Source organism: Bos javanicus, chromosome 7 (genome assembly GCF_032452875.1).
Source record: "Bos javanicus breed banteng chromosome 7, ARS-OSU_banteng_1.0, whole genome shotgun sequence".
Taxonomy (NCBI): Eukaryota; Metazoa; Chordata; class Mammalia; order Artiodactyla; family Bovidae; genus Bos; species Bos javanicus.
In genome coordinates, this window is record NC_083874.1 from 19,872,200 (window position 1) to 19,895,893 (window position 23,694).

At 55.5% G+C, this 23,694-nt stretch overlaps 4 protein-coding genes across 10 annotated transcripts in view; 2 read left to right on the forward strand and 2 right to left on the reverse strand.

Annotated features, from left to right (window-relative positions):
• Positions 1 to 57: 57 nt before the first annotated feature.
• RAX2 (retina and anterior neural fold homeobox 2) lies at positions 58 to 6,103 on the forward strand. Its single transcript, XM_061422670.1, has 2 exons — positions 58 to 3,927; positions 4,541 to 6,103. The coding sequence occupies exons 1-2, from the start codon at positions 3,538 to 3,540 to the stop codon at positions 4,877 to 4,879; spliced, it is 729 nt and encodes a 242-aa protein (XP_061278654.1). The 5' UTR covers positions 58 to 3,537; the 3' UTR covers positions 4,880 to 6,103.
• A 1,150-nt stretch (positions 6,104 to 7,253) lies between these two features.
• Positions 7,254 to 9,304, reverse strand: MRPL54 (mitochondrial ribosomal protein L54). Of its 2 annotated transcripts, none has more exons than XM_061422671.1 (3): positions 9,147 to 9,304; positions 8,278 to 8,443; positions 7,254 to 7,641 (listed from the first exon to the last, which is right to left on the reverse strand). In XM_061422671.1, exons 1-3 carry the CDS (start codon positions 9,262 to 9,264, stop codon positions 7,509 to 7,511), a joined length of 417 nt encoding a protein of 138 aa, XP_061278655.1. In that variant the 5' UTR covers positions 9,265 to 9,304; the 3' UTR covers positions 7,254 to 7,508. The 2 variants fall into 2 exon arrangements, with proteins under 2 accessions (XP_061278655.1, XP_061278656.1); XM_061422672.1 differs by having other exon boundaries at positions 9,113 to 9,201.
• A 1,793-nt stretch (positions 9,305 to 11,097) lies between these two features.
• APBA3 (amyloid beta precursor protein binding family A member 3) lies at positions 11,098 to 18,578 on the forward strand. Of its 3 annotated transcripts, none has more exons than XM_061422664.1 (11): positions 11,098 to 11,244; positions 12,211 to 12,813; positions 12,899 to 12,938; positions 15,872 to 16,017; positions 16,138 to 16,224; positions 16,329 to 16,490; positions 16,847 to 17,026; positions 17,148 to 17,360; positions 17,916 to 18,035; positions 18,124 to 18,264; positions 18,354 to 18,578. In XM_061422664.1, exons 2-11 carry the CDS (start codon positions 12,238 to 12,240, stop codon positions 18,423 to 18,425), a joined length of 1,737 nt encoding a protein of 578 aa, XP_061278648.1. In that variant the 5' UTR covers positions 11,098 to 11,244; positions 12,211 to 12,237; the 3' UTR covers positions 18,426 to 18,578. The 3 variants fall into 3 exon arrangements, with proteins under 3 accessions (XP_061278648.1, XP_061278649.1, XP_061278650.1); XM_061422665.1 differs by having other exon boundaries at positions 12,272 to 12,813; XM_061422666.1 differs by lacking the exon at positions 18,124 to 18,264.
• Positions 18,579 to 18,657: 79 nt separating this feature from the next.
• TJP3 (tight junction protein 3) overlaps positions 18,658 to 23,694 on the reverse strand; it is a 30,529-nt gene continuing 25,492 nt past the window's right edge. For all 4 annotated transcript variants that reach the window (XM_061422661.1, XM_061422662.1, XM_061422660.1 and 1 more), the window contains 7 exons: positions 23,487 to 23,582; positions 21,773 to 21,843; positions 21,134 to 21,344; positions 20,951 to 21,051; positions 20,279 to 20,566; positions 19,254 to 19,300; positions 18,658 to 18,886 (listed from right to left, as the gene is read on the reverse strand). In XM_061422661.1, the coding sequence (XP_061278645.1) occupies positions 18,784 to 18,886; positions 19,254 to 19,300; positions 20,279 to 20,566; positions 20,951 to 21,051; positions 21,134 to 21,344; positions 21,773 to 21,843; positions 23,487 to 23,582 (917 nt within the window). In that variant the 3' untranslated portion in view covers positions 18,658 to 18,783. The remainder of the gene's footprint in view (positions 18,887 to 19,253; positions 19,301 to 20,278; positions 20,567 to 20,950; positions 21,052 to 21,133; positions 21,345 to 21,772; positions 21,844 to 23,486; positions 23,583 to 23,694) is intronic.

Sequence of the window (23,694 nt, forward strand, 5' to 3'; positions counted from 1 at the left end):
TGCTGCCCCTTGTGTCCGCCCTGGGGCCCATCACTCAGCCTGGGGGCCATCTGCCTGCCCACTGAGGGGGCCACCTGGCTGGGAGCTTGCTGCCCCTGAGCGCACATGTTTTCCTGGGCATGCCAGCCAGGAGACCCTCCAGGCCAGGGTCACAGCCACCTGAGGGCCACTTGCCATCACCTCCAGGTCCCCCGACTCCTGCTGTAGCCCTTGGGGTCCCGGGTGCAAAGGACCGTGGGAGAGTTCCAGGGGCCGTGGAGGTCTGAGTCCCCTGTCCCGGCACCCTCTCCTATCCCCGCCTTTCCCCTTGAGAGCAAATGGAAGCCCTGAGCAGGGAGGGGGGCTGCGAGGGCAGCAGCGTCCCCTCCTGGGGCGCTCCAGGGTGGTTATGTCCTCCACCTGTCACCCCCCCAACAGCCTCACCCAGTGACTCCGAGGAACACTTGCTGGGAAAAGCCAGCCGCACGACCTGTCCCAGGGCCCTGTCCATTCTCCAGCGGGGGCTGGGGCTCCCGGCTTGCACCCCCAGGTTCGAATCCTGACTCCACCACTCTGTGGCCCGGGCTCGCCGTGAGCCAGCACCTCAAACTGAGGGTGTGTCTGGGATGGGGGTGTTGGTGCTAAACCCGGGGTGTCCCAGGGAAACTGGGGGGTGGTCTCCCTCCCTGCCCCATTCCTGCAGCCTCCTCTGTGATCAGGCGTCTTCTGGGGGAGCCATGAGGACCCCGAGGGCTGAGTGCACACAGCTGGCGCTCAGCTGTTACTGTGACTGGCAACTACCCCCTCTCTGATGAAATTCCCAGATGCTTCAAGGTTGCCTGGAGAGGAGTGTCTGGCCTGTGGGGTGTGCCCCCCACCCCAGGAACCCCTGAGCTGGTGCAGGGATCACAGGCCACGGCACAGCCTCCCACCTCCACTGGCCCACCCCTGCCCGAGTTGAGCTGTTCATACGTCTCAAGGTCACACTGGCCTCCTGCAATTACCGACCCCCCAGAACCCCGCCCACCCTCTGGCCTCAGTTTCCCCACCAGCACCTGAAGTGAGTTAGTGATTCTTCCTGGGGGAGAAATGCAGGGTGGGAGTCCAGAGAGGCTGAGAGTGGCCTGCCCACCCCACCCCCCGACCCAATCCAGCTGGAGAAGGCCGCCTGTCACCGCAGCCCCACGCCACCCTGCCCACCCCTAATCCAGCCCTCTAAGCTGACACAGCGTCTGGGCCTGCAGCTGCTGGCTAAGTCACCAAAGCGCCCCCCCTCGCCCCTGCGCCTAACACCCCGATCCCTCCTGTACCTCTTAACCCACTGGGGCCAATTAGCTAATTGGGGGCTGAGAACAGAGCAGCTCATTAGCGTTTTAAAGTGATGAAGCAATTAGGGGGATTACCTCCCCCCACCCCCACTCACCCTCTCCTGAGGCCCTGCTCCCCCTGCCGCAATGCACCAGCCCATCTCAAAGACGGGGCCACTGAGGCCTGGAGGGGCCTTACTCACCGCCCCTCCAGCCTGGACTCAGAGTTCCTGGAACCTCCCTGTCCGGCTGACCCCTTGGGTGCTAAGCCTCCAGCCCACCCAGACCCCCTCTTCCTCTGAGGTCATTCGCCCCTGCCAGCATTCCAGGGCCTGCACCTCGGTGCTGTGAGTGTCCAACTGGGCACACGTGCACGTGTGAGCACCTGCCTCCCTATCTCTGTGTGTGTCTTCCCCCTACAAAGCCATCCTTCTGGAAGGACTTAGCTCTGCTTCCTCTTGCGCTCACTCTGGTCCATCCACAGGCCTGGGTCTCCAGCCTCATTCCACTGAGACAACCTCCCTCCCTCCATCCCTCCCGTCCTCCTTCTGGGCCTCATTTTGCCCCCTGTCACCCCCAGGGCCCCTCCTGTTTTCAGGGCACCCCCTGCCAAAGCACCCCCAAGCTCCTTGGATTGGGCAGGGGGGTGACCATCCAGTCTCAGGGTATCACCAAGGTCCTACTTGGCTCTCAGGCCACTACTGGAGGGACAGTCCCATCACCCACTTGTCCCCAGACAGGGGCTGGGCTCACCAGTCTTCTTCCCTCCTCAGACTTTCTCTCCCCAGAACTTTTAAAAATATTTTTATTTATTTGGGTGCACCGGGTCTTAGTTGAGACATATGGGATCTAGTTCCCTGACCAGGGAGCCAACCCAGGCCCTCTGCATTGGGAGTGCAGAGTCTTAGCCACTAGACACCAGGGAAGTCCTCCTTCCCCCCAGAATTGCTCTCCTGTCCCCCTCCCCCCAAATCTAGCCCTGACCAGGCCTCTAGCCTCCTCCTGGCCTCCCATCTTGCCCACAATACTCATCCAAAATGCCACCTGTGCCCCTCTCACACTCCACAACCTTCCATGGCTCCTACTGAGGAGTAGGAGGAGTAGGCTCCTACCCCCTTCACACCCAATCGTGTCCAGAATTTACACCCTGCACTCCATCTCCCATTCTGCTTACCTTCCTTAAAAGAACCACCTTTCCTCCCCTGCTTGAGTTTTCCCACCAGGTTTCTGACCACCTGACATGCTGTATTTTACTTACATAGTTATGGATTATCAGTCTCCCCGACCAGGATGCCAGCTCCAAGAAGTGTGTCTGTGTTTTTTTGTTCCCTGCTGTGAACAGTACCTGGTGTACAGTAAGCGCAAATGTTTATTGTGCTTAAACGTTTATTGAGTGACTGAAAAGTGAGCTTCTATTCATACCTCAAAACACAGCTAAAATGCCCCATACTCCTTTGCCCTGGATAGTGCCCAGGGGAACCAACTGGAATTACCTTCACCTCTGGGGACCTCAGCTTCCCCAATTCCCCTTGACATCTGTGAATCTGAGAGGTTCTTTTTCTCACTCCAGATGATAACAAAAGGGGTTAACAGTGGCTAATTTAGTGAGTGCTCACTAAGCACTCACTGTTGGCCAGTCACTGTATATCTCTCCATCAACGTACTCTTTCATCAGCTCATTGAGTCCCTGTGAGAGACCCACGGGGTAGGAAGTCCTGTTGCTGCCATTTTACAGCTGGGGAAACTGAGGCCCCGGGAAGGGGAGGCTCTTGCTTATGTTCTAGAGCAAGGCGTGGCAGACCCAGGCTAACGGTGTCCTGCTGCGCGGCACTCCCTCTGTGGCTCAGAGCAACCAGCGCATGGGCGGGCGGGGCCCCCTCAATTAATCACCTCGCTAATCCTCCTCCCCGCCCGACCCCAACCCCCTTGGGTCTGGCAAGGCCAGGCCAGCAGCAGACAGCGCTGGGCCCACAGGGGCTGTTGGAGGGGCTGCCGGGAGCAGTGAGCACTGGGCAGGTGGGCAGAGGTGGGCCTGGGTGGGAGGTAGGAGCACAGACAGCCCCCCAGGGTGGAGAGCTGAGGGGTGAGGAAACGTTCCTTAGGGCAGTGTCCCAGATCCTGCCTTCCTGGGGGTCACAGACACAGAGACAAAGGAAGAGACAGGGAGCTGCAGAAGGAAAGAGAAATAGAGGCAGAGACAGAAAAAAATAATCAGAGAGAAGGAAGTGGAGACAGAGGGAGGTCGTCTGAGATGCAGAGAGGCAGAGGGAATGCAGGACCCAGTGGAGGGAGAAGCCCCTCCATATCTGACCCCAGATCCAGCAAGGGGTGGGGGACTCCCCCGCCCTCCCCAGCCACCATCCCTCCCCTGTCTCACCGCCATCTGTCCTGCTGCCTTCCGGCCAGGTGGGGGCAAGGAGGAGCCATGTTCCTGAGCCCAGGTGAGGGGCCGGCGGCTGAGGGTGGGGGGCCAGGGCCCGGAGAGGAGGCCCCCAAGAAGAAGCACCGGAGGAACCGCACAACCTTTACCACGTACCAGCTGCACCAGCTGGAGCGGGCGTTCGAGGCCTCCCACTACCCGGACGTTTACAGCCGTGAGGAGCTGGCAGCCAAGGTGCACCTGCCCGAGGTGCGCGTGCAGGTGAGGGTACCCCCTAACCACCCTCTGAGGCAGCCGGTGCCAGAGATGGACCCTCCCAGGGCAAGGCAAGGCTTCCCAGAGGAGGGGATGTGGCACTGGGGCCTAGACATTTGAGTAGGAGTGTGCCAGCTAGAAAGGAGAAAGGGCATTTTTCTAGGCATCCAGAACTATGAGTGCAAAGATGTGCAGGAGTTAAATTGGAGGCATTTCTACTGAGCTAGGTGTTGAGGCGGGTGGAAGGAGAGGCAGAGAAAGCTGGTGAAGCCCCTCAAATGCCAAACTCAGTGGCTGGAACTTCATGCTGAGGGCCAAGGTAGACCAGGGAGGAGGCTGAGGAGCCTGAGGGGGCCTGGGCAAAGGGAAAGGCAAGGAGAACCTGGACTCAGAAGACTTTGGGACTGATCTAATGGGGTACAAGAGGCAAGGATCTTGCTCTCAGAACAGCCATCTCCTCGGGGTAGGTAACAATGCATATTGGCATCGCAAGGGGTAGGAATCAGGTCAGACAGCAGGCAGAACCCTGAGGGGCTGGGAGGCCCAGGGAGGGAGAGCAGCCTTGCCTGGCGCCCACCAGCCGCCTCTGACATGGGAGCACCTCTCTTGCTGCCTCTAGGTGTGGTTCCAGAACCGCCGGGCCAAGTGGCGCCGCCAGGAGCGTCTGGAGTCCGGCTCTGGGGCCGTGGCAGCCCCAAGACTCCCTGAGGTCCCAGCACTGCCCTTTGCCCGCCCTCCCACCATGCCACTGTCCCTGGAGCCCTGGCTGGGCCCAGGGCCCCCAGCTGTGCCAGCCCTCCCACGCCTCCTGGGCTCGGGCCCAGGGTTGCAGGGCTCCTTTGGGCCCCACGCCTTCAGTCCAGCCTTCATGGATGGCTTCACCCTGGAGGAGGGTTCCCTGCGGCTTCTGGCCAAGGAGCACGTGCAGGCTCTGGACAGGGCCTGGCCGTCGGCCTGAGCCTGGTGCCTGCCCAGCCCCTCCTGCTCAGCCTGTCCATGGCCACCCACACCAAGTCCCCCACCCACCACCACCTACCCCTGCCTTGCAGGGTTAACTGGCACTGACTTCAAGATGGCAGCCAGAGGCGCCCAGCCAGGGTGGGGGTCCCTGGCCTGGTCTCCCCAGCTGTCAAATGGGTGTGTGTGGGGTGGGTTCTGAGATTCTTAAGGCTCTACGGCTGTAACCAGGAGCCACAGGGATGTTAATTCTGAGTTGATCATTCTAAATCCTCCTGCCTGCTCCTAATTGTTCAACGGCAGGGCCGCCCTAAGAGATAACAATAGCTGCAGCAGTTCACATTAACTGCCCCCTTTCACTGTGTGCTCCCAGCATGCCTATCAGTGTACCCCAAGGTGGCATGGCCATCAGCCCCACGTTACAGGGGAAGAAACTGAGGCCCAGAGAGGGATAGTCAGTTTACTCAGGCCACAGAGCCAGTAGAGGGTGGAGCTCTTTTTAGGCTCATTGCCTGACTCCATCACCCCTGGCACCTAGGACCCAGGCCGGGCGCTAACAGGGCGCTCCCAGGTAGAACTGACACTGGCTGAACAGTCGATCTTTGCTCCCCCCATTTATCAGAGCGTGGCTTGTCTCATCAACCACAGCCCCCATCACATCTCCCAGCCCACTGAGGCGGGGCTGGGGCCCTGGTAGCAAGACAAGCGTTGGTTCTGTCCAACCACGTGCCCCCAGGGCTCACAAAGGCATGATGGCCGCCCCTGCCGGGGTTCAACTGGGCTCTAGGACAATGAGGCTGGCTGGGCTGGGGGGTGTGGCCCAAGTGCCCACATGTCAAGGCACCTCCCTGTGGGATGGGATGAGTCAGGACCGGAGAGTGTATGGTGGGGTGGGGGGGACATGGCAGCACCCCAGTTACTCCAGGCTCTGGCCAGGAAGTGACCACAGGTGCTAGGAAATTCCAGGAATGTCGCTTCCAGGCCACTCTCAGCTGGCCTGCTCACCTCCCATCTCAGAGGGCACCTCACGTGAACCCCAGCGGCCCCTGTGTGGTTTATGCTGCGGCAGCGAGGCCAACCATCCCCCCAATTATTCATCCACCGGTTCCAACTTACGAGGACACAACAGTGAACAAAGCAGAGAAAATCCCCTGCCCTCCTGGAGCTGCCACTCCAGTGGGAGAGACCAGTGCCCTAACTTTAAAAATAAATAAGTAAAACGTGAGACACCTGCTGGTGGTGAAGTGCTTGGGAGAAAAATAAAGCCAGGAAGGGCAGTCGGGAGCGTGTGGCAGGGCTGCAGTTTAATAGGGTGGTCGGCACCATCAGAGCCAAGGTCTGGAGGTAAAGAGGGAGCCCTGAGGACACGGTGGGGCCAGGGAGAGACCCAGGCAGAGGGCCCAGGGGGCACCATGACTGCAGTGTTGGAGGAGCAGCCAGGAAGCCTGTGGCCATTACAACTTCGGTTTTCACTCTGAGAGCTGTGGGGACCCACGCAGGAGGGTTGGGATGATGCGCCCACCCAGCGCGGGCTGCAGGGAGGGCAGGTGAGCAGTAATCCGCTTGGCTGAGTCCTCCTAAGAGGATGAGGGCTCTCGTTTCCCTGGGACCAGACAGAATTAGCCTCAGGGACCCTGTCCCGCCCCACCTGCCAGCTCTGGAGGAGTCTGGAAGGTGAGAGAGCCCTGGTCCATCCCCCTAAGCAGCATATGCCACCCCAAACCCAGGTACCTACCCAGGAGAGGGCATGGCTGTACCACTGGGAGTGGGCCCTGGCACCGTGTGTGTGTCCTTCAGCCTCCTCTAAGCTGGTGGGCACCAGTGGGGGTGGACAGGATGGTGGGTAGGCTGGCCAACAAAGATAACCCCTGTGACCCTGGCAGAAAGGAAAGAGAAGTCCCTTCCCTCTGGCTGGGTTTGCTGAACTGGGTATGGGGTGCCAGTCAGAAGTCCTGGAGCCACCCCTACCCAAGGGGTAAAAGGACCTACCCACTGGAGTTTAAAGGACCCAGAGATGGAAAGCACCTCATAGCTGAATACTGAAGCACCTGGATCCAGCCATGCCTAGCCTTGGACGTTTCCATTCCTGAACCTCACAAAGACTCTCTTCTGCTCTGGATGATGTGGCTCGGGTATGAGTCCAAGTCCACTGCAATCCAGGGAAGCCTGGCTCAAAAAATCTCCCCCTCGAGGACAGAGGTTGGGCAATGCAAGAATTCCAGGAATCAGGGTGAGAAGCTCAAGCCTGGGAGGTGAACATGGACCTGCAGATGCCCAGCAATCACTGAGGGTGGAAGCTGGGCTATGGAACCACTGGGCCTGAAGTGCCCACCTCCCCAAGTCCCTCCTGACCCCAATATCACAGGACACTCAGCGGCATCCGGGGCCTGCCAACAATTGCCCCCAGAAGGCTTTATTGGCCCCCAGGCCCCTGATTCAGTCTCACTGTGGGGGCAACCCCAGTGAGGGGGGATTCTCCTCGTTCTCAGAAATGTCTGTTTCTCCAGAAAATAAAAAGTCCTGGGGGCAGGCTAGGGGAGGTACCAACTCCCCCCCACCCCAAGTCTGTCCTGTCTCCTCCAGGTCCTTGGAGGGTCAGGGTCCTTTTAGAGAGCTCTGGCCCTCCCCTACTAGAACTTCTGGTTCTTGCTCAGCCGGTTGTGGCGCCAGATGTTGTGTTTCCGGAGCAGCCGCCAGTACTCCCGGGTCTCCGGGTCCAGCTCCTCCAGCTTCTTGGGGGGGCCCACATTCATCTGGAACAGCCTGATGGAAAGTGGGCAGAAGACGGGGTTACAGAGCAGCCCCCATCCCCACGGCTCCCCCACCCCATCCCAGACAGCTTGGGCACAGGCTGCAGCAGTACCGGGTCCCTTGGTGGCCAACTGACCTCAGGGCAGTCCCTCCCCACCAGAAGCCAGCTCCCGGGCTGTGGAACAGGGGGCGCCCCCGTCCCAGTGGCCCTGGGATCTGAAGTAGGCACACGCCAAGCCTTCTGCCTCCTGGCCATCGTCTGGGCTGCGCTGCCCGCCTGTAAGGCTTCCCCACCCCCTCACTGAACCTTTCTAAACCTTACCCAGCTTGAAGGATGGTTATGGTGATGGCTTCCACATCCTCCCCCTGCTCACAGAGCCAAGAGCAAAACTCCCCCTGCAGCCCCCGACAGGCAGGCTTCACCAGGTTCCTGCCTGTCTCCCCCTACCCTCCACCTTGCTCCTTGCTATCCATGTACAAACCAGGTGCAGTTCTGCGCAGGGCCTTTGCACTGGCTGTTCCCACCTGCCTCTGAAGCTCTGGCCATCCACTCAGGTCTTAACTTACCCACCAACTCCCCAGGGAAGCCCTCCTGAAATCTCAGATGAGATCCGCAGGGCCCTGCTCACCCAGTCCTGACCCACTTACCACTCGGGGTACTCAGAATCCGGCTTCAGGACCACATCCTGGCCCTCCTTGTAGATGTTGACACCCATGGCGTGCGTGGTGAGCTGGACTGGGTCTGTACACACCTCGGGGTCCTTCAGGGTCTCTCCTACAGCAGCGCCTTTGGCGCCTTTGCCCCCCTTAAAAACTGCGGTGGGGGAGTCATGTCAGCCCAGCTACACCCTCGAGAGGCCAGCCTTCCCTTTCTGCCCCAGCTGTACCCTGAGTACTGTCCTCAAAATGATTTTAACTGGGACACGGGCACTGCATTAAATGACACTGATATTCACGGGCACTACATTAAATGACACTGCTATTCACGGTAACTAAGTTCATTCCTTTTCAAATCCATTTTCATTCCTTCTATTTATGTCACGAAGAAAATCTCCGCCGGCTGCCGTGTGTCTTTAAAACCTCATGTTTCGTTTGCCAAGTCCCTCCTTTCAACAAGGGGGATCAGGCAAGGCTGCATCGAGAAAAAAATTAAATCTTGTTTTGGCTTTAATACTTAGATGCCCGTATGGTCCGAATTTCTGGTGGTAATTTGCTAAAGAGGTGACTTTTTCGGACGCAGAAACGCGCTAGGAACCCAAGTTCAAGTTCTCCTCCTAACCACTCCCCATCCACCCGCAAACACACACACACACACACACACAAAACCACCTTGTGCCTGAGCACAGAGCCCAACCGCACTCTAGATACCTCACACTGCGCCTGCGCAAATAGCCGAGCTTAGCTGCCTCTACGCTTGCGCGCTCATACTAGGAAGCGCCTCCCGACTAGCACTTGCGCACTACGAACTCCCCAATGTCCCTACCGTTCCCATTTTGGTTTCTCTTAAGCCACCTCACCCGGTCTCTTGGCATAATCGCGTACATGTAGTCTTACAGAACCCGCGGGGTCCGGAAGCTCCCAGGCCCGCCAGCGGGCCCAGCTCCGGGTAGCACCGAAGAGGCGTCTAGCCGCCATGACGTATGCTGGCAACGTGCACGTGCACGTTTCCGGAAGACGTCAGCGGTCGAGGGGTTGGGAGTTGTAGGCCCTTAGAGATTTATGGGAAATGTAGTATTCCAGCTCTAGGCATATCTTTATTGTGATCTCTTTAAATAGCTATCCCTAGTTATGGGAAGAAGAGACTTTCAAAGGATGTTTCATTGACCTCTTGCCGTTCAGTTATATCACTTACTTTGAGTATCACACTTTTATACATTCCTGATTGTATTCAACAAGCAACTGTGTGTGCTCAATCTGGTCCAACTCTGCGGCCCCAGGGACTGTAGTCCACCAGGCTCCTCTGTCTGGGAGGGGGAAAAACTGGGATTTTTCCAAGCACGAATACTGGAGTATTTCCTTCTCTAGGGCACCTTCTTGAACCCAAGGATCAAACCTGGGTCTCTTGAATCTCTTGCATTGGCAAGCAGATTCTCTACTACTAGCGCCACCTGGGAAGCATTGGATAGGGGATTATGTATCCTTTAAATTTATAGCAGGTCTGTTTCAAGTCCCTCGCTCCCAATTTTGTGGACCACAGATTACATATGGCATTTAAAAATTAAAATGAAGGCTTCAGGGATCAAGGAGGAGAAAACTTGTTAGCGTTACATTAAAAGGTCCTACCACCCTATAAGTTACACCCGTGTAGCCAATGGCCCTCAAATTTTCAAAAGTCATCACATGCAACAGGTGATAAATAAGGGTTTGGTTATCCTAAGCCAATTAATTTTCCACAAAGCAGGTCCACACAAGAGAAAAAGAAGTGCGTTTAAATCAACTTTTCAAAGTGAAATATTTCTCTAGGTTCTGACACTGGGTTCTTCTCAGTAGTTAAATTACTGAAAACCTAGAAGTAATGAAAGCTAACACTTATTAGACTCGATATTTTCCAGCCCTACTGCTAAATCTGCAACCAGCTCGATTTCGTTTAATTAGGAGGTAGGTGTGGGCTTGGAGAAGGCAATGGCAACCCACTCCAGCACTCTTGCCTGGAGAATCCCAGGGACCAGGGAGCCTGGTAGGCTGCAGTCCATGGGGTCGCTAGGAGTCGGACACGACTGAGCGACTTCACTCTCACTTTTCACTTTCATGCATTGGAGAAGGAAATGGCAATCCACTCCAGTGGCTGCCATCTATGGGGTCGCATGGAGTCGAACACGACCGAAGCGACTTAGCAGCAGCAGCAGCAGCAGCAGGTGTGGGCTTCCTTGGTGGCTCAGCGGTAAAGAACCGGCCTGCCAACCCAGTAGACGCAGGTTCATCAGGAAGATCCCTAGAGAAGGAAATGGCAACCCATTCCAGTATTCTCGCCTGGGAAATCCCATGGACAGAGGAGCCTGGCCAGCTACAGTCCATAGGGTCGCAGTCAAACACAAGTCAGCAATTGAGCACGCACGCATGCACTATTATCCCCAGTTTACAACTGAGGAGGCCAGAAGCTCAGCGAAATAAAGTTAAGCATAACCGAGCCATTCCGCCGAGCCGAAAGCCTGTGTATAATATGTTCCCCGTGCCGCTTTTGGCACCCCTGCAGTCGGAAAGTCCATCTCTCATGCGCCTTTAGTATTTTTCCAGTCCCATTTCTTCCCATCTGCTATCCCTTAGAATAATGACCAAAGAGGTAGCAGTCAAGCAGTGATTTTTAACCGCACTTTGCAGTTGAGGAAATAGACTCAGAACCCCGTCGGAGCGTTCACGCCGAGTAAACGAAGGCTTGGGATTCGAACTTGTGGTCCACATATCTGGCGCTCCTGCGCGGGCGAGGTTGTCTTCGAGAACTACATTTCCCAGCAAGCCCAGCGGGAATGCGCATGCCCAGTGATCCAGGATCGCTGCGCGGATCTGGCAGGCGGCGGCGGAATTGGCAGGAATTGGCAGGCGGTGGTCACTGGAAACACGGTACCAGCTCACGTTAGGGGTCTCGGCGCCCCCGTGGGTTGAGACTACTTCGGTTTGGTAAGTGATTGTCCCGGAGGGGCATAGAGAGGTCTGGAGCCAGCATCTGAAGTCACGGGTCTGAAGTCTTGAGTCTGGGGTCTGCGAGAGGACTAGGGTCTTAACTCTCAGCTTCAGGCTCCAGTTTGTGTCTTCAGGCTGGGTCTGAGGTCCAGGTCTGAGTCTGGGGTTGATTTTGAATGTGGCATTGGAGGTTTTGAGGTGACTCTGCTTTCTGGCATTTTGGAACTCTAGTATTTAGTCTGAAGTTCTGGATCTGAAGGCTTGGACTGAGATCTTGAGTCTCTGGGTATCGGGTACCTACACCTGTCGGGTCTGTATAGTCAGAGTGTGTCTCTGGGTCCCACATCCCGGGGAAGGAACACTTGGAAGAATCAGGGTTGGGTTGTACACGGTCCACGGGTGGGAGGGGAAGGTCTGGGGAGACGGGCACAGGTGAATCCCCTCGGGTTTGGAGCCCAGGAAGCCACTGCCTTACAACTGCTGATTCTACACCTCGATTTCCTCCCCTGTAAAATGAGGATCATGGCAGAATCTTCCTTGCGGGGTATAGTGGGGATTAAATTATGTGTTCTCTATGAACATTTACCAGGCTAGATCCTAGTATCAAGTTGGCAGCTGGAAAATCTCATCTTTTTTTTTTTTTTTGGTTGTGCTGTGGGTCTTCATTACTGCGTGGGCCTTTCTCTAGTTGTGGAGAGTAGGGGCTACTCTTGAGCTGAGGTGCATGGGCTTCTCATTGTGGTGGCTTGGGCTCTACAGCTCAGGGGCTCCAGTAGTTGCGGCTCCCGGGCTCTAGAGCACGGACTCAATAGTTGTGGTTCACTGGGCTCAATTACTCCATGGCATGTGGGATCTTCCCAGACTGGGGATCGAAACCCATGTCTCCTGAATTGACAGGCTGATTCTTTACCACTGAGCCATCAGGGAAGCCCAGAAAATCTCATTTTTGATTCTCCCTTTCAGATGCTGGCTTGAGCCCAGGGTCCAGGCATGGAATTCCTGACAGCCTCCCAACCCCCTCCAGGACCTCCAGCCATGGACTTGGAAGAGCCCAGGGACACACTTTTGCCCTCTCAGGACCTCACCCGTGATTGCCAGTGGGACCCCACACCAGGAGGCTCAAGCAGCCTGAGTCAGATGGAACTTGATGGGCTAAATATTCAGGACCTGGTGCAACAGTTTGAAGCTCTTCCGGGTGACCTGGTGGGCCTGTCCCCAGATGGACCTCCATGCCCCCTGCACATTGCCACTGGCCACGGCCTGGCCCCGCGGGACATGGCTGATGCCCATGGGCTCTTGTCTGCTGAGGCTGATCGGGAAGACTTGCTAAATCTGCTGCAGCAAGATGAGGGCCCTCCTTCCCTGCCGGGTTCCCAGAAACCTCCGGACCCTGCTCCTCGCCTGCTGCAGCCCCCCGAGGACCCAGAGGAGGACACTGGCCCCCAGGAGTGGACGGAGGGTGCCTCCGCCGAGCAGGATGAGGACAGAAGCTCCAACAGCTCCCCAGAACCCTGGCTGGAGACCTCACCTCTGGTCACTCCTGAGGAGCCACCTGCCAGTGTCCAGGTAGAGCCCACCCCACCCCCCAGGCCTCCACTGTTGGGAGCCAAGCAGGAGGACTCAGGCCTGCCCCTCTTCTGTCTTCTTCCAGAGACCCAAGACCCTGGCTTCCTACCCTGCCCTCCAGGAGGGTGAGTGTCCCGCCCCAGGGGCTCAGGGGTTTCAGAACAGCCCGACCCGAGTTCCCAAAATCTGGCACAAAGTTAGCCCATGAGGAGTGGCTTCTCGAGAGGCCCTGAGGTTGGTTTTGAGTAGATTCTGTACACCCGGGAGAAGAGAGACAGTCTTGAGAATGTTCTGGAATGAATAGGGCAACCTTGGCAAATTGTAGGACTTGATTCTAGAGCAAGAGTTGGCACATTACCGTCCATGGGCCTTCTGTTATGTCTGGTGAGCTAAAATGGCTTCTGCATTTTTTAATGGTTGAAAAAAATTGAAAGTATTTCTTGATGGATGAAAATGATAGGCAATTCAAGTTTCAGTATCCACAAATAAAGTTTTATCAGGACAAACTCAAGCCCATTCATTCAAGTGTTGTCTGTGGCAGCCTTCATGTTACCACAGGCCAGGTTGAGTAGTTGCATCAGAGACCGTAGAAAAATTAATTACTGTTTGGCCTTTTGCAGAAGAGTTTGCCAGTCTGCCTTCAAGGCATGAGAAGTACTGTTCTGGCCACCTGGAATGTTCAAGAATATTCTCCCCCCATGCTGCCTGAGGCTCTAGGTCAAAGGACAAGTTCTGTAATCATGGGAAAGGGCGCTGGTTTGGACTTGTGGTTCCAAGAAGGTTCTAAAGTCATGGAGCTGTGATTGACCTAGCAAGTTCCAGAACCTGGCATTTTGCCTGTGGTTAAATGTGACCTAGGCTGCTTAGGGCATTTTGGAATGATGAGCAGAGCTGTCGAGTTCTCCCCCGACTGAGCAGTCTAGAACCATGGAGTGAATAGAATTTATGTCTGGTTTCTAGACCATTAGGAGCTGTGCTAGAACTGGGCAGGGCTGTCCAGTTCTAGAGTCGTCAGAAAGTTCTAGACCTCTACAGCAGAAATACAATTCCAGCCACATATCACTTGAAATTTCTTAGTAATCCGCATTAAAAAACCACTCAAAATTAACTTTGTTGTTCAGTCGCTAAGTCACATCTAACTGTTTGTGACCCCATGGACTGCAGCATGCCAGGCTTCCCTGTCCTTCATTATTTCCCAGAGTTCACTCAAACTCATGTCCATTGAGTCAGTGATGCCATCCAACCATCTCATCCTCTGTCACCCCCTTTTCCTGTTGCCTTCCATCTTTCCCAGCATCGGGGTCTTTTCACATATGTCGGCTCTTCACATCAGGTGGCCAAAGTACTGGCACTTCAACTTCAGCATCAGTCCTTCCAGTGAATATTCAGGGTTGATTTCCTTTAGGATTGACTGGTTTGGTCTCCTTGCTGTCTAAGAGACTCTCAAAAGTCCTCCCACACCACAGTTCGAAGGCATCAATTCTTCAGCACTCAGCCTTTTTTATGGCCCAATTCTCACATCCATATATGACTACTGGAAAAAATTAATTTTAAAGTTAACCCAATATATTTAAAATGTTATTTCAATGTACAATTAACATTTTATAATTATTGTTATTTTGTAATATGAGAGTTTCAAAATCCTGTGTCACATTTTACACTTACAGCATGTTTCAGTCCAAACCAGCTGCATTTCAAGTGCACAATGCCTACCTGTGCCCGGTAGCTACCATATTGGATGGTGCATCTCTGAAACCCCAGAGCAGAGTTCTCTGTTGTCTTGGAATGCTGAGCTCATGAAGGACAAAAGGACAGAACTGGCTAACCTTTAACCACACAGGTGTGTGGTTTCATTCCCTAGGCCTACATCTGTGGTTCTCCAAAAAAGCAATAGCTATTGGTTAGAATATTCTAGAATCACTGGCACTCCTGTCTGGCTCTAGGTTACTCAGGGAATTCTAGGGCCGTGCAGGCAAAGCTTTTTGAGGTTCTGGGCTGAGTTGGAGGGTTCTAGAACTATGAGCAAAGTTGTTTGTTTCTGGACTGTTCAGATCATTCTTAGAATTTCCAGGTACACAGTTGTGAATCATTGTGGAGATTGTAGAACCAATGGAAGAGCTTCTGGATGCTATCTGTTTTTAAAACTGTTTATTTATTTGGCTGCACCAGGTCTTAGTTGCAGCATGTGGAATCTTTAGTTTCAGCATGTGAGATCTAGTTGCCTGACCAGGGATCAAACCAAGGCCCCCTGCATTGGGAGGATGGAGTCTTAGCCACTGGACCACCAGGGAAAGTCCCCCTAGTGCTCTCTTGATTAAGAAGTTCTGGAATCATAGAGTGGAGAAATTCTGATTCTAGGTTTCTAGAATCCCTGGCAGAATTCTGTGGTTTGAGACCCATCAGGGAGTTCTATACTCGTGGATCAGGAGCCCCTGGTGTTCTCGATAGAATGAGAGTTTGAGCTATGTGGACAGTTGCCTGTTTGTATTCTGCGCAGTTCTATGACCATGGAGTTGAGCTGTCTATGGTCCTAGGCTGATTGGAGAGAATTCTAGAACAGTGGGTATACCTAATTGTTTCTAGATTGATCGGGATTCCTGAACTACCTAGCAGAGTTGACCATGGTTCTAGAATGTCACATGTCTTAGAAATAAGAGTGAGGCTGTCTGGTTCTAGCCTGATTCCTGGAATTCCAGAAACACAGGGTGGAGGCGTCTGTGGGCACTAGAGCTGTTTTTGGGTCTGGCCATGGTTCTAGACCCACAGCCTGCTCCTGAAACTGCGTGCTCTGCCTGGGAGTCCTTGCGCCCTGGGCAGACCAGGCTCTAGATGGACGGAGGGCTTTCCATCTATGAGGGTCAAGCCTCTGGTCCATGGCTCTGGCTGACGGAATGGCTCTGGGACCCGAGAGTGGATGGACCTGTGTGGCTCCAGGTGCTGAGCCGCAGAGCAGAATTTTGTGTTTCCAGACCATCCAGGACTCTGGGAAGAGCCCATAGGGGTGGATGAGGCTGGCGGGGGTCCTAGGGGGCTGACCCACCTCTGCTGTCACCCTTAGTATCTGGCCCCTGCGACCACGAAGACCTCCTAGACGGTGTCATATTTGGGGCCAAGTACCTGGGCTCCACCCAGCTGGTGTCCGAGCGGAACCCACCCCCCAGCACGCGCATGGCACAGGCCCAGGAGGCTATGGACCGTGTCAAGGTGAAGCCCTGGGCTGGTGGGTGGATGGGCGGGCAGGCAGGCTCCTCCGAGAACCCCTGAGCCTGGTGGGTCAGAGTCTGGGTCTTTGGGGGTCTCCATGCCCCACCCTGCTCCCCACAGGCCCCTGATGGGGAGTCTCAGCCCATGACAGAGGTGGACCTGTTCGTCTCCACCAAGAGGGTCAAGGTCCTGATGACTGACTCCCAGGTACTGGGTCGGGCCTGGTCTCTGGGGCGTGGGGGGCTCCACCAAGGGCAGGGCCGAGCAAGGCTCCTGTAGCCCACCCAGCTCAGTCTCCCCACTCCCGCCAGGAGGCCATGATGGACCACGCCCTGCAGACCATCTCGTACATCGCTGACATCGGCAGCACACTGGTTCTCATGGCCCGGCGGCGCCTGGCCCAGAGGCCAGCAGCCCAGCCCCACAGCCGCCGCCTCTATAAAATGATCTGCCATGTTTTCCAGTCAGAGGACGTGAGCAGGGGGCTCTGGGTGTCCTGGGGGCGAGGGGGCGCTGCTTGGGCCCCTGCCCTCCACCAGAGCCCCACCCAGCCACCCTGTCACCCTTGTGTTCTTCCATCCCCACCCTGTCCTGGGCCCCAAGCCATGTATCCCCGGCCTTCCTGTAAGACACTGAGACCGGCAGCCACTTCCACAAGCCCTCCCCGCCCCAGGCCTGTCTCCCTTCCCCTCCCCTAGATTCTCAGGCAGAGGCTTGGGGGGCAGTCCCACTTGGGGGTACAAAGGCCAGCTCTGGGAATATCAGTGTGTTGGTGGGGGACCTGAAGGAGGTAGGCGGGACCCCCAGAAAGGTGCCGCCCACCCCACAGGCCCAGCTCATCGCTCAGGCCATCGGCCAGGCCTTTGCCGTGGCCTACAGTCAGTTCCTCCGGGAAAGCGGGATCGACCCCAGCCAGGTGGGCACCCAGCAGAGCCAGGGGGCCATGGGTCCCGGCCACCTCCACAATGGGGACCTCGACCACTTCTCCAACAGCGAAAACTGCAGGGAGGTGAGCAACCAGGGCCCCTCATCCCAGCCCACTAAGTGGACCTGAAGAACCGCCCCCCCCCCCAACCCCGTTCCTCTCACCTCTTCTAAGCTTCCTTCAATTGCTACCCGTGACCCCACAGGTGTTCATCGAGAAACGCCGGGGTGAGGGTCTGGGTGTGGCCCTGGTGGAGTCGGGCTGGGGCTCCCTGCTGCCCACCGCCGTCATTGCCAACCTGCTGCACGGGGGCCCCGCTGAGCGCTCGGGGGCCCTCAGCATCGGCGACCGCATCACTGCCATCAACGGGACCAGCCTGGTAGGGCTGCCCCTGGCTGCCTGTCAGGCCGCCGTCCGGGTGAGTGCTCCAGGGTGGAGGGCCTGCGAGGCCCACTCTGCCCCGCACCGTGGCTCCCAGGCACTTAAGGAAACCGAGGCTCAGAGAGGAGAAGCCCAGGAACACCCTGCTGGTGCCAGAGCAGGATGGAATGCAGAGAGCCTTGACTCTGCCACGAGGCAGCAAGGGTGTTCTTGAGTCTTGACCCTTGTTGCCCAAACGGGGCAACCTAGGCCCAGAGATGGGGAGGGACCTGGCCAGGCCAGAAGGGCAGGACTGACACGGTCCATGCCATGTTACTGTCTGTAACCCTGTGGGCACTGCTAGAACCTCACTTCTGACCATAACTGAAGCCCAGGGCGATGAGAGGTGATGGAGCTCTGACTATTAGGCCGCCCAGCTCTGGTCTGGGTTCTTAACCACTTCTCAAGAGGTCTTGTAGACTCTACAGCTTCCATTTTATCAGTGGATAAACTGAGGCCCAAGAGGTTGCAGTTTGACTAGAAGTCTGGCAGCACCCCACCCACACCCCCTCCGCGGAGGTCCAGCCAGGCCAACAGCCCCCGTCCTGCACAGGAAGTGAAGTCGCAGACGCTGGTGACCCTCAGCATTGTCCACTGCCCTCCGGTCACCACGGCCATCATCCGCCGGCCGCACGTCCGTGAGCAGCTGGGCTTTTGCGTGGAGGACGGCATCGTGAGCTCCCAGCCCAGGGACCGGGGAAGGGGGTGGGGCGGCCCCAATCCTGGCCCCCTGAGCAGCATGGCCCTTCCTCTCCCCCCAGATCTGCAGCCTCCTTCGGGGTGGCATCGCTGAGCGTGGGGGCGTCCGCGTCGGGCACCGCATCATTGAAATCAACGGGCACAGTGTGGTGGCCACACCCCACTCTCGCATCATCGAGCTGCTCACAGAGGCCCACATTGAGGTGGGCGGGGTCTTGTGGGAGGAGCCAGTTGTGGGCATGGTCTAGTGGGAGGAGCCCAACCCCAGCCTCGGCCTCCTCTCCACCCCCAGGTCCACATCAAGACGATGCCCGCCGCCACTTACCGCCTGCTCACAGGCCAGGAGCAGCCGGTGTACCTGTGATCGACTACCTTCACCCCCACCACTGTGCCTTAGCCCCTGCTGGCCCTGGAACTCCGTCCGCGGAACCTCCTCGGCTGGCCAAGGTCCCAAAGGTTTCTAGGCTCTATATTCTGATGTAAAAAATTAAAAGCTTATTGAATGGGCAAAACCTCAGATCTGGGTCTGTTGAGGTTGACAGAGTAAAGACAACACTGACTGTGGCCCCTTGTCCCAGGAAATCACTAGAAGCCAGTGCTGTGAAAATACTCTATTAAATACCAGGTAGAGGGAGGCAGGCTTCTAGGTTCTGTATGGGAGACTGAGTCTCAGCTCCAGGGAGGAAATAGGAGGACAGGCCAGCTGGCCACCTGGAAGGGGGTCACAGGTCAGTGGCTGGTCCCCAGTCGTAGCCGTCTTCATCAGAGGACTCCACATCTCTGGCTCGTGTAAACTTTTTCTTCAGAGCTTCCCTCTCATATGTCCTGGGTGAGAAAATAGAAGAGGCTGTGAGTGGGGAGGGTGTGGACTTACCTACTGTTAACTGAGTTGACTCTGGACTAGGCACAGTGGGTGTAGTCAGAGATGAGCAAGACTCTCAAACTCCTACACATCCTTCAAAGCCCCAATCCCAATGTCCCCTCCTTCGGGAAGCCTTCTCATCCTCCCAGGAAGAGGATTCCTACTCTCATGGCCCTGACTGCATGAGGCTTGGAGTGGCTCTCTCTGGTTCTGTCTCACCACGAGGCTCTAGCACCACAAAGGTGCTAGCACCACAGCTTGATTCTAAGCACCCCAAAATCCCGGGGTGGGGGGTTGAGCAGCCCCAATGTGGAGTATAGGGACTCTTACCGCATGCTTTCTTGTCGCCGTTGACCCTGTGGGTGGCGGCTATCCATCTTGGAGAGGGAGAAAGGCAGTTAACACTTATCCCCACTAAGGAATGAGAAATAGGGATGAGTAATCACCCCTATCCTACCTCCCTCCCTTTGGCCAGGCAGTTCTACCCACAAACTTTCTCCTCGTCCCCACAGAAGTCTTGAAATCATCCCCAATTTTAAATGAGAAAATGGATTTGGACAGGGCAAGGCCTTGGCTGAGATCTCCCAGCCTGTCAACAAAGAGAGAGTTGGATTTCCCATCTGTGACATTCCTCAGAGTCATGTTGTCAGCAGTACATAAATGAGTTCATGTATGTCCACTGCTTAGCGTAGAGCTGCCTCATAAACAGGATGCCATAGACAGTTGAACAGGTTGGGCACTGCACAACCCCACAGCACCATTCTACCAGCAACATCATAGATTTGTACGTTTTTACATTTCCCTAGAGAGGGTCTGGAGAACTTTCTTGAATTCACAGAAAAGCACCTAGGGGGCTGAGGAAGCCCCACAGAGAATAAGTGCTGAGTCAATATTTGTTACTGTCAAATACCTGACTACGATGGGGAAGGACTTGGACTAAGTGTATTCAGTTTAAACAACAAGCTTGTGGGAATTCCCTGGCGGTCCAGTGGTTAGGACTCTGAGCTTCCCACTGCAGGGGGCCTGGCTTCAATCCCTGGTCCAGGAACTAAGATCCCTCAAACCTCGTGGCCAAAAAATACAAAACAAAGCAGCAGCAGCAACCAAATAAACAATGAGCTTGTGATGTCAAGACTTTACCATCAGTCTCTGAATCTAAGATAAGGAAACTCATGCAGAGATTAAATATTTGTTCTAAGTGACTCTGGTTTAAACACCCTAGAAGATATGATCAGGGAAGTTTCTGCTCCTTCACATCCAGGGGGACGGGGTGCGGGGTTGGTAAGTTAACAGGCCCCCTACGTCTCAGCCCCATCCCCAAACCCTTGCTGGTGCCACCCCTGTGCTCTGTTCACCTGGGCTTCCCGGGGACCGGAGGGTCTCCCATGATGCTGCGGGATCCGGGCCTCATCCCCCAGCACAGGCTCTGAGGACCGGGCCAGGGCTGGCACCCGGGGCCCCTCATCCACGTCTGTGTGGGGCCCACCCTCGCCATCCGTGTAGCCTTCACCGTCCGTGTAGACGCTGCCCTCGCCATCTGTCTCGTAGTCGCTGTTGACCCGGCTGTCGCAGCTCAGGTCCGCGGAGCTGTCTGCCAGGCCATGGTGGGGGAGGTCCAGGTTGTCTTCCGAGGAGTTGTCCAGCTGTGGGTGCACATGGCCGGGCTGAGCCAAGACCCTCCCCCCTCCCCCCTCCCGCCTCCAGCCCCAAACTTCCTTGATCTGAGACCAAACCCCAGACCCATGACACCACCCTTCAAATTCCAGTCCTCAACCTCAAGTTGAGGCTTAACTCTTGACCCCAAGGTGAGTTCTCACCATTGACCTTATTCGAGACAGAGCCTCCAAATCTGAACTGAGCCCCAAGCCTTGACTCCAGCCTCCAAAGAAGTCCCAATTCCCAAACCCAACCCCCCAGTCCCATCTCACCCCAGGAACCAGGTCCAGAAACCCTAACCTCAGGGTCAAATCTTGGCCACGCCCCTCAGTCCCTAACTCCAGGCGGGTCCCACCCCCTGGCCCAGATACCTGGTCCTCAGCCGTCCAGATGGGCCGCATCTGCTGCTCCTGGATGACGGCCTTGAGCTCTTGGTACCAGGAGTCACTTGTACCTTGCAGGGGGATGGTGGCTACAGGGAGGGGGCATCAGCATGGCCGGGAGGCTCGGGCCAGGGCCCACCACCCACCCCAGACCCTCAGCTCCCATCCCACCTGTGAAGAGGTGGTCGCTGTACTTCCTCAGCTTCTGGGCCTGGGCGTAGAGCCGGCGGGAGCTGCGGCGGGAGGCGGGGGCCAGCCACTGGCGCAGGGCTTTGAGGGCTGTGCGGCTCTCAGGAACACAGAAGACCACGATGGGGTAGTACTGCACGTAGTTGAGGCGCTCAATGGCTGAGGGTGTCACGTCCAGGAGCGCGTGCTTGTCCTGGGCCGGGCCAGCGCCGGGGGCAGTGGTGCGGGGCCAGGAGACAGAGAGAGAGAGAGACAGTGGAGAGAAAAACCACACCCAGAGACAGAGCATTGGAGACAGGTGAAGAATCAAACAGATGGAGATGAAGAGTCTGAGGTCAGAGTGGACCCCCAAGCCACTCACATCTGCAGGCCAGCATGTTGGCCTGAGTCACTGTGTCTTGAGCACAGAGCCTCCAGTTTGATTCTCTGCCTTTTCCCAGGGCTTGCCACTGCATGACACAGGGCAGGCTCTGTCCCCCTCAAGCCCTCCACATGAAAAAGCCTCCAAAATGGGCCTCCATGGAAAATCACATCTGTTGGGCATGGGACCAGAGCAAGTTGGAGGCCTGGGCCTCAGTTTCCCCATCCATGAAATGGGACCCACAGCACAGCCTTGCTTACTTTCTCTGCAATCACCCGCACGGTGTCCAGTCTGATGATCTTGGAAGGGCTCTCAGTCCTTGACACGCTCTCTGTGGAGGGGAGAGGTGACTGGCAGCTTCAGGAGGGCAGTCACTGGCCCTTCAAATTCATGTCTACCTGCCCCTCCCTTTCTCAAGAACCCACCATGGCTCCCCATGGCCCTTGAAAATCCTAACACCAGCAATAGTAGCTCCTGTTGGCCTCATGCCTGATACCACACTGGGTCCCCTCTTGAACATGACCCTTACCTCCTCCTCCTGAACAGGAGTGGCTGTTACTGGCCCATCTGGCAGATGGGAAAACTGAGCCTCAGGGACATAAGGTCACCAGCTCAGAGTCACTGAGCCAAACGGCATGAGGAGCTGGGTGCAGAGTCTGAGCTCCAGATACTCACTCTCCAAGGCTCAGTCCCAGCTCTAGGCCTTTGCTTGGGCTGTGACCCAAAAGAAGCTATTCTCCCACCCCCATGTGTCTTCTATGACCCTAGATGGAGCACTGCTTCCTCCAGGAAGCCCTCCTAGATATCCTGGCAGCTGAGGGAGAAGGCACGCCTTGCTCTGGGGTGCCTAGAAGGGACGGGGACACAACCTTGCTTTTTTCTCTTTGTTGTGGTAATCTGTGTAACATAAAATGTACCATATCTTAACTGTTTTTAAGTCCATAGCTCAGTGGCATTAAATACATTCACAGTATCATGCAACCATCCCTACCATCATCTCCAGAACTTTTTCATTTTCCCAAACTGAAACTCTGTCCTCATGAAACAGACTCCCCATCCCCTCCCCCAGCTCCTGCCCCACCATCTACTTCCTGTCTCTGTGGATCTGACTCATCTAGGATCTCCTGTGAGTGAAATCAGACAGTATTTTTCCTTTTTGTGTCTGGCTTTTCTCACTGAGCATCAAGTCCTCAAGGTCCATCCATGTAGCAAGTGTCTGAATCTCCTTCCTTTTTTTAAGGCTGAGTGATATTCCATGGATAGATGGAGCACATTTTATTTATTCATCACCTGTTGACGGATACTTGGGCTGTGTCCACCTTCCGGCTGGTGTGAATCATGCTGAAATTTCATGTACAAGTATCTGTTCAAGTCATAGCTTTCAGTTCTTTCCACATATCACCAAAAAAAAATTATTTTACCTTCTTTTCAACCATTTTAAATTTATAAATACCATTCTCCATTAGCAGGCTGAATAAGAACAACCAGACTTAGCCCAGGAGCTACAATTTGCTGATTCTCTACCCTATCCTAATTATTTCTGTAGTTGTTCACTTTTGGTCTCTTCCAGAAATTCTGTGTATTTGTTCAACACTGTGTCTAGAGCTCAATAAACAAATGTCTTGAACTAATGAATGGACAGTTGGCAACTGTCTAATTGGCTCCATTGTCAATGACTGCCTGGTAAACGTGTTAAGAAGGATTCTGAGGCTCTCTGGGCAAAGAGTGCCAAGGTCAATTGAGGCTGCATCATTAGCAGCTCCCTTACCACACTGCCTCAACCCTAGAGGCTGAGAAAGGGTTCCTTTTTAAAAAAATTTTTGCCACACTCCGTGGCATCTTGGTACCAGGGATTAAACCCACACGTCCTACATTGAAAGGTGGAATCTTAACCACTGAACCACCAGGGAAGTTCCTAGGAAAGGGCTATGAAACGATTCACCAGTGAGGTTGCTAAAGGACCCGGTTTCTTACCTGCAATTTCAAACTTGTCAGGCATCTCAGCTGTCAACTTCTGCATAGCAATGTCGGCCACGGGTCCCAGTATCACCACCGGGCGCTTGAAACTCGCTGAAGGGCAGAGAATCAATGACAAGAATCAGGATCCCATGTGGGGCAAGGACTGCTAGCCTCTTGCACAACTGCTTCTTCATTTTCTCCACAGTAGATCTAGCGAGGCCCA